Below are 18,310 nucleotides of genomic sequence, written 5' to 3' on the forward strand. Positions count from 1 at the left end.
TGGTTGTAGGTGAGATCAACTAAGAGAATCAAGTGTGTAACATCCTGCTAGGATCAGAGACGTAAGGAGCGCAACTGTACCTTGAATCAGTGTGAGATTGATTAAGGTTCAACTATAGTCCAGTCCTAAGTTAATTGGTAATAGGCTAGAGTCTGTAGCGGCTTAATATAGTGTGGTGTTCAAATCTGGACTAGGTCCCGGGATTTTTCTGCATTTGCGGTTTCCTCGTTTGCAAAACTTCTGGTGTCTGTGTTATTTGTTTTCTGCATTATATTTTGTTATATAATTGAAATATCACTGGTTGTGCGTTAATATCAATCAATTATAATATCCAACCTTTGGTTGTTGATTTACATTGATTGACACTTGAACATTGGTCTTTGGTACCGTTCAAGTAACTCCTCTTATATTCAATTGGGCTCGCAGATTTCTATTTGCTGATTGCGGATTGAATTAAGAGTTAGAGATATTAAGCTCTTTAATATACTTTACTCTATATTGAGTCTGAATGTCTAGTTGATTCTCTTGAAAGTATATTGGAGTAAGTCCTCTCAGACTGCCAAACAAATTGTTGGGTGTGGTTGTTAGACCCCCGTATTTTCAAAATCTTTGCAAACCTATTCTTAGAGGAGGTTTAGGTTTTAGGGATGCTCGTAAGTTTAATCTTGCTATGCTAGTCAAGGTTGATTGGAGAATGTTAAAGGAACCAAATGCTTTATGGGTAAAAACAATGAGTTCAAAGTACTTTAGAAATAAATCTCCTTTTAGGACCAAAACCTCAGCTAAGGGATCTTGGACATGGAATTGCATCAGGCAAGGATTATAATTAGAACTGTGAATTCTCCTATTGAATTGGGAACTTCTCCACCAATTTGTAGTATTAAGCAACTTATAGTAGATAAATCTAATATTAGAAACTCTTTCAATCCCAGAATAGATGGCTCTACGTCTTTTGTAATCCCGACTCTCTCTAAGTCTTAGCCTCTTAATACAATATCTCATTTACAAAAAAAATATCTATTTTTTCATTCATTAATCTGAAGTCTAGTTTTTCATTCATGAAATTATGTAGCCTCCATATATTGAAAGTGGTTGGGTACATATTCTCGTTTAATGATTCTTTGAAGGGAACAATTATTAAGTTGATTTTTTTTTAATTAATATTTGTTACTAATGGATTGAGCGCCCAAGCGAGCCTCTCTGGATCCGTCGGCCACCAGTATGTTTCATCTTCGTTATTCATATGTTTCGTGTGCAACTGGATCTCAGGTAAGTTCCTGTGGACTTTTATGCTCGACACATTTTCCCCCTAAGTTATTGACTAACAAATTGATATAAATTTGGCAGCTAATTTATATTGTTGCACCTCTTTATACCTGGGAGATCAACTTTTGCAATAAATATTTGATTTTTTTTTTCTTTTCTCTAATTTTCTTTATTGTAGAGAAATAAAGAAAAAATTCACCGAAAGATGGTTTACAGTTTTTAGCCTCTAATTAAACTATAACACCAAAAGAATTGGTGTCATCACAAATTAAATACCCTTACGGTACCTAATCACGTGCATGGTTCATTAACCTATGGCCAATTAAGTTTGGTATCTTCGTCAATTGGAGGAAGATCATGTGATTTTTGTATTCGGTTTCTATTTATTTACAAGAAATCATAACCCCAAAGTGGATTTTACATATGTGATGACTAAGACGACTTTTTTTTCTTCAATCGTCCATGCAATTCTATGCATCGTATAATCCAACCGATATTGATTTTCTCTCCTCCGATAATTCTACGAGACGAGATTTAAATATTGGCATTCTAAAATATTTCCAAGCCAATATGGTTTCTATTCCCTACAAGAAACCATTGTTAATCAACCGCACAATCAATAAAAAAATTAGAAAGAATATCGATATTGCATTCTTTATGTTCTGAAGAAAAAGAGATTTTCTTTTTCCTCTATCAATCTTAAAATTACATATCGATATTTTGGTATTATCAATTGCAAATACCAGTGAGGAATTGTTGCATTCCAGAGGGATGTTAAGCAATTTTTATTTTCCTCCCAGTAATATCTCCAAATTTTGGGATCATTCTGCATATAGTTGGAATACATAAGGACACGAAAGATCAATGGGTGCGTACCCGGCTTGTTAGGACATACAATTAGTCCTTGTAGTGACCATATCGATCTTGATATTAATTTTCTTTGACAAAGAATTAAGGCTGCACAAGAACCGGCCCGGAACCGAAGTGTCGGACTAGAATCGGAACCGGTGTAGGCGGTACAGGGACCGGGTATGTAACTCAGAACCGGTGTAGGACAGGGTACAGGTACCGGTTCTTAGTCAATTCCCGGAGGTACCGGACCAAAAATACCCGGTGAATATAAGCCGTCCAGATTAGTTAATCTCAGCCATGAATCGTAGGTCTTATCTATAGAGAGTAGAGAATATCGAGTATCAGTTTCTCATTCGCTTACTCGTCTTCTTCTTTTCTCTCAACTGAAAGAAAAACAGTTGCACAATTCTTAATCTTAGATTTACTTCTTCAAGTTCAACTTTTTCTTCACCACCACCACCACCACCACCACCTTCTTCTTCACTAACTTGAATATCTTTGATCTTTTTATTTTGTCGTTCATCAGCGAATTTCAATGGAATGACGAATAACATAGATCTGTGAAGTATGACCACCACCACCACTCTACCACTTCTTCTTTTTATTATCACGTAATTGATTTTGGGTACAACAACTCGTGTTCAATTGATTTTGGGAATATCAGTTCTATTTTTAATAAATTTAGGGTTCATGTTTTATTAATCTGTTAAATTTATATTACCTTATATTTAATTGAATGTTTGTTATGTTTTGTTTGAGATTGAATTGGAATGTTATACCATGATTTCGATGGTTGTTTCAAATGGGTTTCTAGAATTGAAGGTTAGGGTTTTGAAGGAAGTTGTTGTTAATGGAAAATCGATGAAATTGAAGATAACAGAGGGATGTTAGAGTCTGTTGAAGAATGGGTTTGAATTGATGAAGAATTAGTGGTTCGATTTGAGAAGATTGAGTTGAGGATTAGAAAAATTGGAAGAGATGATTTGTTTTAATTGTGTTTTGTTTTGGAATTTGAGTCTTGGTAGTCATGAATGACACCAATCTTAGCAGTTGTATGTATGTAATTTTTCCATCTGTTTAATCTTAGCAGTTGTATGTATGTATATAATCTTGATGTGTTCCGTATAAATTGATGTTGGTGGCTACTTCAATGAAGGTGGATGTGCAGGTAAAAACCCGGTACTGGTATTACAGGTACAGGTCCAGATACCGATCCTCAAAATGAGGTGCCGGTCCACTCCAAGTACAGAAAACCAGGACGTGCCGAATCATGTGGATCCTTACAAAGAACGTGTCCATAAATTTATTCTCAATGATTATCACATCGGCCTTATAAGTCGTAAAAATCATTGAACATTTTATTTGCATATAACCAATAAAATCTATGGTTGATTTTAATTTGTATAAACTGCAATCTTTGGATATTTTTATGGCTCTTGAAGTCAGTATATATTGTATAATCTGGTGTTCTTAAAATCCAGAAATTAATCAGATAATACTCTACGAAACTTGTTTTCGTATATGAGGAAAAATTATTTCCGCCATAATCAGGTGGAAATTATACACTACCAGACATTGGTATCCATTAACTTAAAAGTTATATCAGTTTCTCTCCCATCATGATCAGAACGAAAAAGGCTGCCATTAAATAGGCGTGAAAGTATCTCATTTAGCTTTTCCATAAGTTTATGCCGTTTGAAAAGGAAAATTCAATCACATCTAGCAAACATGTAGCATTTTTATATAAGCTACAGATAGTGCTCCAACAGAGACTATCATAATACGATTCACATTCTCAAAATTCATATCTCCTCATTTGATTGATGAGGCGATTATAATGCCCGCGGGCTCTGGTACCATTAATTCATTGAATTTTTCAATATATGCATACATTTGAGAATTATGTGGGCTCGTACTGAGATAATTATTGCCTGATATTCATTTACAGTAGCTATTAAAATAATAAATGATGGTGATTGTTAACCTCTCTGCAGAGGAATATCGACATATGTAATTGGTTGACATGTAATCCAAATTAAATTGGATTATTCTAATTTCTCGATTGACGCAATATAAGGATCCTAGCTAGACTTGACACCTTAAAATTGTCAAGCCTGAAAGTTACAGGTTGTTGTTAGTCATATTGCGCATTAAGCGAAATAAATCGTTTTAAGAGCGATTGGGGTTATATGTTCAAACCTAGGATTGTTCAATAATACTTTGTTCTTCCTATATGATGCATTTTTGCGTGGTAATCCTTGAAGGATTGATATTGCATTCACACAAGAAATGTAGTCGGAGAGCACATTTCATTTGAAATCCACAGAGGATTCAAATTATATTTTTGCAGCCACCTGGTTCGATTATGACAGGTTTGACAATCCTTTATGTGTTTTTAGAAATTTGGTATGACCCAAAAATCTGGATTAATTAGTTGATATTATCACCTTTACAGGTCTCTTGAGGAGTCTTTGAAAACACTAAAATTCACGCTTTAGCAGCATAATATTTTCTTATATTTGCAATTTAATATTATGTTTGCTTAAAACTTGTCAATCTGATATAGACCAGAGTTATGATGCTTATTTTCTATAATACTCATATAGTTGAGTTACCATTCACAAATCGTCAAAAATTGTACTCCCTCCGTCCCATCATTAAGTGACCTATTTGGTTTTTAATTTTGTCCCATGATTAAGTGGCCTATATCACTAAACAAGGAGATATTTCTAAAATTACCCTTTTAATTGATTATAAGAAATATGCATAATTTGATAGGCATGTATATATTCGTTACGTACGTGTTTTAAAATGCTTTTCAATGGTATAAAGTTTGCGAACATCCGTGGTGTAGTTTGAGAGATAAATCATTTCAAAATTTCATTAATTATTATCCATAAGGATATAATTGTAAAAAATGCTTAAAAATCTCTTTTTCCTTGCTTGCCTTAAAATTTGTGCAAACTTCAAGTAGGTCACTTAATAGTGGGACGGAGGGAATACTATTTTTCCTTCGTTTCAGATTTTGTCCCATGTGGTTTTCCTGACAAGGTTTTAACGAGGCAATATGTTGTTGACGTTTAATTTTCTTTCAAATGTGTTGATATTTGTGCTCTTTTTTCTTCGTCCAGCTTTTTTTTTTCCATTGGGTTCTCCTTGTCAAGGTTTTCATGAGGCAACATTTGCGTGTCCAAATCTTTTCTAAGTTTTCTCAATTGTACTACTTTTCCCTTCGATCAAGTTTTGTCCTTTTGGAATTTCCTGACAAGGTTTTAACGAGACAATTAGCTTAGACACAATGTCATCAGAAAGACTGTTATAAACGTGTAATTATGTTAAGAATATATAGGACAGATCCTACATCTAGGGCAAATCCTATTTATTACTCGGATGCCCTTGGATCTAGCCCTATAAATAGAGGCTCTAATGTTAGTCTATTGTACACATCTAATAGAATTTCTCTCTCCCTTCTTCCTCTATACTTTGTCTTTCCTTCTCTATTTTCTAGTTTCACAATATTTTCTCTGTTTTGTTTCTAACAATGAAAACCAGATTTCGTTAAGCAAAACAGTTGCATTCTTTTGCAGCACCCCCACCAGAAAAGCAGGATGTACCCAAGGAAATATACACACTTCCAATTAAAATTGTCCACGAGGTATCTATTGCATCACTTAATAACATAACAACGGTTCAAAACAAAAAAACTGCAGTACAAGAACCATTCAAAATATCGGCAACCTTCTTGTTGCCATTTTCAAATATCAAACGGGTCAGCTGCAGATCTTGAGCCCATCTGGAAGCTGCTAGAAGTCCTGCTTTAACTCCGACTTACACCTCTTGTTTTTGTGTTGACATCACTATTCAAGCCCCTGAAATGTTCCTTCTCCCTGACTTTGCTCCAACAGTCTTGCAATCCTGCAGCACCACTTGCCACACTTTATTTTCAGATTTTGTGTTCCTATTCTTTTCGAATTTGGACCAATACTCCAGCTTGCGGCTATATCACTTCCCTTCGTTTCCAGGTTTTTGTTACACAGATTTCTACAGTATTTTCCAGAGATCACGGATTTCCCTAGCGTTTGTGCAAAGAAAAATCCAATTCCACTTTCCTTGTAAGGTGCTCCATGCACTAGCAGTATATCCCTTCATGCTTCATCCACCCGGATGGAGGAGAAACTCAATTGACTTGAGAGACGGCTGTGGTTTTCTATGGGAACTTCACCATGTCGTTGCCAAGACAGATGGCAAAGCAGCTGGATTAATATATGGATTATGTTCTCGGTGACAGAATCTCCTTGATGTTAGCCAAAACACCCTTATCATAAGGATTTATGAACCCTATCTCCGGATAGGATTGCCCTGGATGTAATTAAAACCATTAAAGAAAGTTATCATACAACAGTAAGTTCCAACAAAGAGCTGCGTTGGTTGGTTTGACTTACCAGCTTGGGGATGAAATAGTTGGAACTCCGGGTATTTCCTCCAGTTAATCTGAGGAAAACCAACAAATTGCTTAGAGGGATTATGCGGACCACAGAGTGAAACCGTCATCAAATAGATAAGAATTAGATGTTTATTTACTTACCCACTCATCAGTTTTAATGTTGACACAAGCACAGTAAATATGCCAAATAAAGAATATAACCTGTTAAACAACCCACTTAATATGGTCAGTACGTGAACTTGTAAGGTACCATTATCACCCCATATCTAAAAAGTCAACATTCCACATTAAGTTAAAGAATAAACAAATCTAAAAGTCAACATTCCACATCAAGTTAAAGAACAAACAAATTTGTTAGATCAGACCTTCCATAGCACTTGAAGAAGTGAGAAAAGCATTGTGCTGATAACCAACTTTCCAGACAGAGTGCTCTGCGTAAATAGAATGAAAAACATTTCTTGACAGTGTTCAATTTCTTCTAAGGGTAATAGTGAACAGTTAAGTAGTCAAGTACTGACAAAATTAACGTAAAGCTACATGCAGGATACCATGCCCAAAAAGACACTACCAATTGACGAGATTCGGTAACTTCAGAAAATGAGAAACTTGAGCATTGTCATACCTCCAACATGGGTCTGCCTGTGACCTTCGATTTAGTAATATCTTCCATACCTCAAAACAAAATTACACAGAATTACACCCACTTATTAATAAATGCATATAACTTTTGAATCGCAATACGCGAATATTATCTGAGGTTGTACTCTAGCTGAATGAATCGCCCAGGAGGCTGACTAAAAGACTTCAGGAGGAACCCTAATGATTAAGGTTCATATTCATGCATTATGCCACATACACCGAAGAATACAAACACTATTTTCCCCCAAATATTTACAGATCAAAGAAGTCCTACGAGCACCATCTCATTACTCACATTGGTTTGAGCAAACAATATAAGAAGCCTCGAGAGTAATAAATCCAACGAGAAGAACCATAAACAACAAATGATTGTTTTGACCTGGAGTGGAGAATATTAATTGCCTTATTCAAATGTTTGTACACCTTGTAATAAAACTGCATCGACTTAAAGGAAAGTAGATAAGCTAAGTGTGTGATATTAAGTTCTTGTCTCAAATCACCTATACAATTCCCAAAAGCTGGACAATGATGGTCGAATCCCTTTATGTATGCTTTACATCTCTTACAATATCTTACCCTCATTGTTGGGAAAGAGTTCTACACAAGACAAAATTTGAATTTAGCTTATACATATATTTTGAACCACTAAGCTTCAATATTTTATTTGACCAAGTTCAGACAACAACCACTTAGTATTTTCAACAGCTAAAAAAGATTTCAACCAAAAATCAATCAGTAACCTCCCCCACGATTGCAGTTCTACACATACCTCGGTTCTTAAAACCTCTTCTTCCTGCAAAAGAAGAGTACATTACATAAACAGTTAAAACACATAAATCAGCATTTTTCGTACAGAATGAAATGTTTTACTACCTCCAAATACGCCGTTCCAATAACTTCAGTCTCGAGTAGCTGGTCTGAAGTTGAATCTTCATTTATAACCCAACCAGGATCACTGTAAAGAATACTGCCAACAAAATCATAACCAAATTTAAGAATGACTCATATGTCAGTGACAAATGCAACTCAATGTAAGCAATCCAACATGTCACATTAACCTAACATCACATTTTGGATTTTGCAACTATAAAAAGGTGTCATATGCATTTTGAGCTAACCTATGAAACCCAAACAAGAGTAAAGCACATTCAGCATTTAATACAATAGTCGTTACTAGAGAAACAGATGTTCGAATCACTAAGTTATGAACGATCCACATGAAGAAGATATTGAAGAAGACGAAAGCTGGAGCTGATGCATAAATTTTGAGAAGGCGCTTTGGAATTCGACAAAGAACAGTAATAATCAGGAGAAGAGCAACTGCAATAAGCCAATAACATGATAATTAGGTTCAAATTTGAGGAAAGAAGTTGAATTTACTCAAAAAGAATTAGAGAGAGTTGAGTTGAAGAAGTAGAAGAGAACCTGAGAAGCAGAGTTGAAGAAGAAGAGGGGAAGAACTGAAGGAGTGAGGTATTAGGGTGAGTGATAATTGGGAGATGATAACAAAGATACAGGAAATTAGCATAGGATAGATGGATTTCCATGAAAATTTCAAGTCCTTCTGAAACCCTAATCCTCTCATATTCTGGGGGTAATTTGAAAGTGGGAAGAAGTTTCTGCTGTTTTAACAACTAGTATCACCCGGGCTAACTTTTTCCTTTATTCACTCTCCCTCTTTCTCTCTCCTCTTCCTCTGAAACCTTTTGCTCAATTTGAGTCCAATTTTGTGCACACTTTTTCTTTTCCTTTTTTTAAAGAAAATAGGCTATTTAGCCAAAAGTGTATTATTTTTGGGCTAAAAGGACGGGTAGAGATTTCGTCCGGGCCAAATGGACGGTGGAACTTTTTAATTGAAACTGATCCGATTACCGTTTTTTCTTTTTTTTCCATCGTCTCTCTTCCTCTTCCTTTTGTGTTTCTCCTTCACAACCATTGAAACGGTTTCTTCTCCTTCTGCTTAAATTGGTAAGCTTTGTAGTTGAAATTGAAGACACCATTAATCCCATCTTCACTACCAGAAACATCAATACCGCCATCGAAAGATATCAACTTTCTCCACCATCAACATCGACACCACCACCACTATCTCTACTACCTGAAAACACCAACGTCATCGACAACATCGTTTATATCCAACACCGTCATGAACGCCGCCACCACCACCACCGTCCATGAAGAAATTTATGATGCCCTAATTCAAATTTCTCAAATTCACAATTTGTGAAAATCAGGATTTTGTGTTAATTGAAATATATGCTCAAATTGGTAAGCTTCAGACCCTAATTGTCTTTGATTACATACAAAATAGTTTAATCTTGGTTAGAAAATTTGGTGCATATGTTACAAATTTGTTTATAAATATGAGACGTGAATGTAATGTTGTAATTATAAGTATTTGCACTTGTTTTAACAAATGTTTATATGTTTATCTTAATTGGTATTGGAAATGGGTTCATCATGTACTCAATTGGGGTGGATACGATTTCGTCTAGCTTTAAAACTGGGAAGAACTTGGTTTCACCCTATTTTTAATTGATTGAATTTGGTTAGATTAAAATGGTTCCATCTAGGTTTAAGCTCTGTAAAATCTAGTTTGAAATTGACTGAATTCGGTTTGGATGAAACAGGTTTCATCTAGGTTTAACTTTTGTAAAATCTAGTGTAAAATTGACTGTATTCGGTTTGGATGAAACTAGTTTCATCTACGTTTAACCTATGTAAAAACTAGTTTGAGATTAACTGAATTAGGTTTGGATGAAACTGGTTTCATCCTGTTTTCGGTTGAACTGAAATTGTTTTCATCCAAGTTTAAACAAGGATGAAACTGGTTTCATATACGTTTAACCTATGTAAAAACTAGTTTGAGATTAACTGAATTTGGTCTGGATGAAACTGGTTTCATCCTGTTTTGGGTTGAGCTGAAATTGTTTTCATCTAAGTTTAAACAAGGATGAAACTAGTTTCATCGTGTATATTCATTGAAACAAACCTTTTTATATCCTATATTATTACACGTTGAAATCAGTTTCATCATATATTATATATAAACTCCAATTTGTGGTTCTGTTATAAGTTCTAACTTAGTGAAAGTAAGTATTTTCTGGTAGCCGAGTATACATTTTATCTCACCCACACTTCTATAAGTTATGAAGTATTTTTTTGCAGTAGTTTTTGTATGTGCTATGCTTAATTGTTGGACATGTTTAAGGGGAGTTCATGTTGCTTGGATAACCAACCAAATAAACCATTCTTGAAAGAGGCTAAAAAGATAATTGTTTGATACTTGTTGGTTACCGCTCGTGTTTAATTTAAACCATAATGTTTCTATATAAATTGTTGCAGGAAGCAATAGCAAGCCGATTGTTGAATTAAGAGCCAAGAATAGGCATGAAGTAAACGTGGATGGTGAATAAAGTAGAAGCAGTATGCATGATGTGAACGTGGCTAGCGAAATGGATGTAAAAAAATTGGAGAAAAGGGAAAATAAATGAAGTTTATAACGTATGCAGTTGCTGGAAGTTGAATGATAACTAAAATCTTTGATTGCATTAGGTTGTTTAGTAAATAGGTCTCTGCAAAAGCCTATTGATGTAGTTTAAACTTAAGTTTTTTGCTTGTAAAACTTTCTTTGCATAGATTTATAAATCAAGATTCGTATATGGATACAATGTTTCTTAATTGCAAGTCAATTAAATATGAAACGTTGTTACTTAAACTAGCATATATTTCCAGTTGTCAATAATTTCAAATGATCTTGTCTCAAAATATGCAGGTATTTTTTTGCCAGAATATACATGATGAAACTGGTTGCATCTTGGCAAAAAAGTTTTTGTGAGTTTGTGCAGGATGGGTATGTTTTTTTTTCTTCAAAATATGCAGGATGAAACCAGTTTCACCCTGGCCAAAAAATCTATTTTTTTCAGAATATGCAGGATGAAACCAGTTTCATCCTGGTTTAATCTGTATTGTTCCTGAACTCATTCAAGTTTTAGCATAAAAACTTATGCTAAACATGAGTCAGTAGAATGCATAACCATAGAAAGAATTTGAAAATTCAAAGCATCTGCAAGAAGTATATGAATAGAGCTAATGTTATTATTCAGTTGAATAAATAAAGAAAACTGATCCATATGCCGACGCTTACAACTTCAGTACAACTTTTCAATAATAACAACATTCAAAACATATTTTCATTTTACGTTCAATCATCACCTGCACCTCAACCTATTTGCTCCATCAAGCACAAACATCATAACATGTAACCTTCTCCTTTCACAACTGCAACTCAACAATACCCATTCGTTATCTCCATCTACCTGTTGTTCATACACTCATGCCATATTTCATTTTAAAACATGTAAACATCATAACATGTAACCTTCTCCTTGATCATAAGAAAATCACCACCAGTTATCCGTTAGCTTGCAGCCGTCGGCACATTCTCCACTTGCAAACTGTAAACACCCACTTCTACTCAGCCATCTCCTGCAATTCCCACACAGACACACGCAGGCACCATTGCAATCTCATTTGCTGCAGCTCTAACATATTTCCTCCATCTACCAGTAAGCACCAACACTTCCACCTTGACTCATGTAACTCCGTCATTCTACTACCACCACCTCAGGCCAAAAACATTAACAGTACCAGCTTCTCTTCCATCAAACCAACTCCAGCAGCTCTGTCATCTCCTCTTTGAATCTCATTTACTCATCACCAATTCTCAGTCAATTGCAAGACCAGTACCACCAGCTTCTTATTCCACCAACAACAACACTACATGTTTCTGAACTGAATTTAACCAATATCACTGGCAAATACAACCTTCAAGAACCCGATTTCAGTTGCATCCATCACTCCATTTATCATTCAAAGCACCAAAAAGCAACAAAATCAGTTTCATTACTTGTTCAGGCCACCTCATTCATCCCAGTAACTCAGTTCCATTTAGACAACAACAACACACAGGTACAACAACATCAACTCTTAATTGCTTAACTGCATCTGCACCTGAACTACAACTCAATCACCAACTGAAAACCACCATGCTAAACTGCAACCGCGCCTTGATGCAACGATCACTCTATAATACCTAGTACTCGAATCCATCTTCTCATCTCAGCACTGAACTTCAAATTCATCATCTTCTCTCAAATCGACTGTCATCACTTCTTCTTCTTCTTCTCGTATCACCGGCACAATCATCTCAATACTACTCAAACCCTGTATTCTTCTTGATTCTTTTTCAACCCCTCTCTATCAATTTCACCATCAACAAATTCTTCTTCGATTTAACCACCAACTGGAGCAACTCCTACTCTGCCAGATTCATTTACAGAGAACCCTAATTCAATTCGGGGACAAAAAACCCTAATTTTTGAATTCAACTTGATACCCATCACATAATCAAACGCATACTTACGTCTCATTCCATTTCTCGTCAGTTTCAGAAACCCATCGAACTCATCGATGAAAATTAGCATCAGCAGCTCTGTTTCTTCCCTAACTTCTACTGATTCATCAAATTCATACCCATCTCAGTCATATCCACAGTTCGAACCACCATCATCAGATTCATGAAAGGTAAAAGGGTTAATTTAGGTAGAACCTTTTTTTTCTCCTGGATGAAATATCCAAAATGGTTATTTAAACATTATTTTTTTTATTACTTTCCATATAAACAGTATCAAAACCTAGAAATCTATTTCACCCAGGAATTTTTGTTTTTGGTCTTTTTGACCAATTTTGTGTTCTTTTAAAGAGTGTGCACAAAACAAACCAATCTTATTGGTGTTCAAACACAGCCTTCAATTATTTATTATTATTTTATTTTCTTTACATTTTTATTCAAATAAAAACTAACAAAGGCAGCCGAGATCCTAACTAATATCTAACCTAATTAAGTTGATAAGATCTTTTTCAAAAAAGAGATCAAAAAGATCACCGACGGAATTTTTTTTCTAACTAATGATAAAATAAATATGTCGATATCTTTTAAACTCTAACTGATAAATTTGTTTCCCACGGAAATACCTACGAAGTTTTTGTTCTGTCTTTTGATAAATCAAGGTGAACAGGAACCAATTGATAATCTGGTCTTATATTCCCGAAGAACAGCCTAGAAATATCAATCACCTCACAATAACTTAACTATATGACAGTAGAACAAGTTATTGTGGAATCACAAAGAATGAGACAAAGAGCTTTTTGATTACTTTTTATATCTTACCTATCGGAGATAAATCTCGAGCAAATATTAGAGAAGATAGTAATCAATACGATAGAACAAAGTAAGATCAGAACGCGCACCTACAGAGAAAATAGTTGGGTCTGGCTTCAAAATCCCGATGAAGTCTTTAAGTCGTTAGCTTATAATGGTTTTAGGAAAAACCTAGGTTAAAGGAGAATCGACTTTAGACGCAACTAGTATCACACAAGAAGTACGGGGATTAGTTTCTCAGTTTCTAGAGTTCTCCCTTATATAGTCTTCAAATCAGGGTTTGATAACTTTGGAACAAAGCAATCAATATTCACCGTTAGATGAAACCTGATTTAAGATTCAAGCTAATATCTTTCCACCGTTAGATGGTCTTAGCTTGTTACACACAAATGAAATATACTTTCATTTAGATATGGGTAACCGTACCTAAACGTGTATATTGAGTTGGCTCAATAACTAAGTTAACCGAAGTTAGCCATATAAACACTTTTCTCTTAACCATGTTCATCTTAACACTTTTAGATCAATTGATAATCAAATGAATCTAATTGTGTTGGTTGTTCAATTGTTTATATTCTCATCGAAGTATATAAGACACAGTTGAAACAAAATCGGATTGATTCAAAAGAATCAGCTCAAGAACAATTTAGCCACGATTTGCAAAGATTGCATTCCTTAATATATAAATGTATCTGTTCATGAGTGTTAAATCATACTTAACCGATTTAAGAACTTTAACCACTTAAGTTTGCAAACGGGTACGCGAACTTAAGTTCGGGACATTGGTCACAAGCCGATCGACAGTTTGCAAACGCAAACTTCAGCTCCGGACCGAACTCAGTTTAAACCGTTTGCGAATGGGTACGCAAACTTGGTTCCCGTACTTCAATAGTGAAATCAGTTTGCGAACGGGTATGCAAACTTAAGTACCCTGACTTAAACAGTTGAATAAGTTTGCGAACGAGTATGCAAACTTCCGGTATTGAATTCCGTCAAAACAATTCGTACACTAAATACAGAAACCGTAACGTATACAAACACGTGTTTTAGCTCTTAACTCTCATTTCAATCATTGAAACATTCTTAGAAGACGACGATAGATTTCTCACACAAACTATTAGCTTATAAGCAATTTTCAAGTGATCGAATGATCAATATGAAACATTCCGAGTCTACTTCAAGAGACTGTCTCACACAAATCATGTAATATGTTACCGAATTATTTTCACATGATCATCTTTTGACTTTCGTCAAGAATAATGATGAACGTAGTTAAAGCAAAAAACTTTCCAACACATATTTCGAGAAAGGTATAAGCGAGTTAAACTCAACCTGAAATATCAAATGTGTATAAGGTAAAGTCTATATAGTTATACGACTTTTGTCTCAATAGGAGATAAAATAGAACGGACTTCTGAGTGATAGATGTGTTCAAATCTCCAGATAACTTTTATTGATGAAGTTCCTCAAGCTCCCCTTAGTAGTTCTTCATCTTCAATTGATGAACGCCTTGAAGTATAAAGCTCAACTACACAATCTATCCTAGTCCGATACATCACTATAAGTAGACTAGAAATCAAGACTTATAGTTTTGATCACTAAACTGCACTGCTCGGTCGAACTCGCAAGCGTTGCTATCTCAAGCTTGTTTGTCAAATTTAGTGATCAAAACTATAAGTCTTGATTTCTAGTCTACTTATAGCGATGTCTCGGACTAGGATAGATTGTGTAGTTGAGCTTTAGACTTCACGTCGTTCATCGATTGAAGACGAAGAACTACTAAGAGAGCTTGTGGAACTTCATCAACAAAAGGTATGTGGAGACTGAAACTCATTTATCACTCGGAAAGTCTATTTCTACTCCATCTCTTATTCGAGACAAAAGTCGTATAACTATATAGTGTTCGATTTATACACATTTGATATTTCGAGCTGAGTTTAACTCGCTTACATATTTATCGAAATATGTGTTGGTAAGTGAACAGACGAGGGTACCCAAATACACCACAATCTTTTATTTTGATCACAACCTATACAAGACCCACTGTGTATAAACCTCTTGGAGATACAATCACTCAAGGAATATTTCAACACAGTGCCCACTTGATATAGGGTTAGTCTGAACTGGCCTAACTCGTGAATTAAATATCAAAGGAAAGTGGAGAAAACCAATACACTTTGTGTGATTGTCTATGGATATGGAATCGAGACAATACAACAACAAAGTGATCACTTGATAAAAGGTACGGAAATAACCAAAACCAATGGGATCAATATCAAGTGCCCTGTTAACGTACAAAGTGCAATTTACTTTAATTATAATAAAACAATTATAATGAGGAATTTAAAAGTAAATGGCACAACAAGATTCTGTTAACGGGGAAACCGCGAATGCAGAAAAACTCCGGGACCTTGTCCATAATTGAATACTCTCAGGATTAAGCCGCTATACAAAATCTAAACCAACTTCATATAGTTGAGACCAAGCAACTAAACCTATAGTTCACTTAGTTCCGTCTGTATCCATGCGCCTCCAACTTGTTAATAAGTCACGCACTTGGAACAATTCCTTTGGTTCGTATTCCAAACAGTAAAGGAACACAAATCTGTTCGGTAACAACTCTTTTCAACCAAGTGATATGAGTTCGACAAAAGTCTCTTCCGTTTATCCCAATAAACTCCTTTGTCAGGTCCTTAGATCTATATTATCAACAACTACCAAAGTAATTGTTAAGATTTTGCAATCAATACTTTGAATCACAAAGAATTGTATTGATGCCGATCTACTCAACTAATCAATCAAATCTATCACAAAGATAAACCGATTATAGTTGGATCCTTTTCCAGCCGAAACAAGTATTGTGCACACCAAATATTATGAACCTAAATATCTTCTTTGTCTTCAAATCTTCTTTGATATTCAATAAAACCTGCACACGATCAACTTGAATCTCTTGTGATCAATCACTCACAGAACGGAGTCTGTTAACAATGGATTATCACAAGACGTCTTTAGATCTAAAAACAGACTAAATATCCATGTCGAAACTTCGATCTAGTTTGAGTGAATTTTATATCAGAAGAGAAGATTCTCAAGCATAAACAAACTAGGCGCAATCAAAGTTCAACAACCGTTAGTCAATCAAATCAACCGAAAACTAATAATAAACTGCAATTATCTAGTTTCCCACCAACGGTACTAATAGATCTTCTCAATCCCAAAGAAGTATTTAAACTGAGCGGCGTAAGAGATTTCGCCTAATTAGGTTACTTTCCTCTCCAAATAGGCGGTTCCACCAGTAACAACACAACTAGATAGTTTTGATGGCTCTGAGGATTAGTTTGCTTGAAATGTAAACTTCAATATTTATAGACCAAGGAAGTTTGGACACCAAGGAATTTCCAAAACCGAAAATATTCTCAAGATATGCAATATATTTCCAAATTCGGTTTCCATAATTCCTGGAAATGCTTTTTCCAAATATTCACCGAAATCTCATTAGAAAATCTCCAATTAGTAAATGCACAATACCAATTTTTATTTTCTAAAGATATGCATTTTAATTGATGGATATTAAAAGTATACAAAACTAAAAACCTTAATTAAAAGATTCTCAATTTATTTCGATTCGGGATTCTCCTTTAGCTATTAAGGAATACCTTTGAACAATAAAAGATAAGAGTTACTTTACATGTTCAAAGTATGTCGACATCTTTACTTCGTAAATCCTTTTTCATATTTACTATCTTGGAATCGATTTGCCACACTTCCAAAACGAGTTTAGAATTGGTTCATCTGACTTCCAAGAACTATGTCATTGATTATCCTATCAAATCACTAAACATGGGTTTCACGGTTCTACCAAAACAAGTTTCGGTTCTACCTCCATGTGGGTACTAGAATTAGTCACGCTAGTTACCAAAACTTGGTTGACTAGGTACTAGGATCGGTTCCCACATATATATGGTGTCTAACTTGTATTTGTTGCACATCACTAGTGGAAAATACAAGTTTCGCGACCGTCAAAGCAAGTCATAGATACGAGTTAAATGACTTGCTTTGGCGGTCGGGGAAAGCGTCAATGTTTGAGCGTCTTTTTCATCTGTGACGTGGTTGTGCGGATCGCTGAAAATATTATATGAACGACCGATGTTAACGGTAAATAGGTTATGACGGATCCCAGCCAGTCGTAGATATAAATCTTAATATATATAAAAAAAATTGATTCAGATTGGCTGTCTGGCCTGACCGAATCTGTCTGGGCTGAAATAATCTGAATGGAACTCAAATGAGACTTCAAAATCAACTCAAATCATATTGAAATAAAACAAAATCGACTCATTGAAGCTAAAATGAATTTTTCACTTATATATTCAAAACAAAATTTCCATTTAGAATTCATTGTATTAATTAAGTTTAAAGTTAAATCATGAGTTCAGAACAATATATTTAAGCTTAAAGACAAGCGCAATTCACCGGCAAAATGGTAAACTCCCCTCACCGATGATGAACTAAGCCCACACTTAATAATAGAGTACCTGCAGCAAAAAAAGTTTCCAAATCAATAGAACCAACATAAAAAGACAAGCTAACAAGCTCTTATAACTTCATGAAAACATATGTATGGGTGAGACATACTCCTTACCTTTCAAAAGAATCCACATACTAATGACCAGGGATGTTCAAAGGTTCTTCTAATATCGGCATCAACTGCAATCCAGCTATATTGACACAAGCGTTGAACAGCCATTGACAAAATTGGATATTACCTGCAGAATTTATCATACTCATTAAATCTCAAAGCCTTTTGTTTTTACCATTGCTTTAACGGCCAGTCATTTGTTTGATCAGGATAGTCTATCATTATACACACATCTTAAGAGTTC

General features: G+C 35.0%; 1 protein-coding gene across 6 annotated transcripts; it reads right to left on the reverse strand.

The window, feature by feature from the left end:
• Positions 1-5,671: 5,671 nt before the first annotated feature.
• On the reverse strand, positions 5,672-8,931 carry LOC113323218 (probable palmitoyltransferase ZDHHC12). Of its 6 annotated transcripts, none has more exons than XM_026571498.1 (11): positions 8,627-8,931; positions 8,320-8,521; positions 8,075-8,168; positions 7,971-7,994; positions 7,702-7,798; positions 7,497-7,580; positions 7,185-7,225; positions 6,928-6,993; positions 6,704-6,763; positions 6,561-6,609; positions 5,672-6,477 (listed from the first exon to the last, which is right to left on the reverse strand). In XM_026571498.1, exons 1-11 carry the CDS (start codon positions 8,784-8,786, stop codon positions 6,389-6,391), a joined length of 966 nt encoding a protein of 321 aa, XP_026427283.1. In that variant the 5' UTR covers positions 8,787-8,931; the 3' UTR covers positions 5,672-6,388. The 6 variants fall into 6 exon arrangements, with proteins under 6 accessions (XP_026427283.1, XP_026427282.1, XP_026427284.1 ...); XM_026571497.1 differs by having other exon boundaries at positions 7,185-7,234; XM_026571499.1 differs by having other exon boundaries at positions 5,672-6,487; positions 7,185-7,234.
• Positions 8,932-18,310: the final 9,379 nt, after the last annotated feature.

This window comes from Papaver somniferum, chromosome 11 (genome assembly GCF_003573695.1).
Source record: "Papaver somniferum cultivar HN1 chromosome 11, ASM357369v1, whole genome shotgun sequence".
Classification (NCBI taxonomy): domain Eukaryota; kingdom Viridiplantae; phylum Streptophyta; class Magnoliopsida; order Ranunculales; family Papaveraceae; genus Papaver; species Papaver somniferum.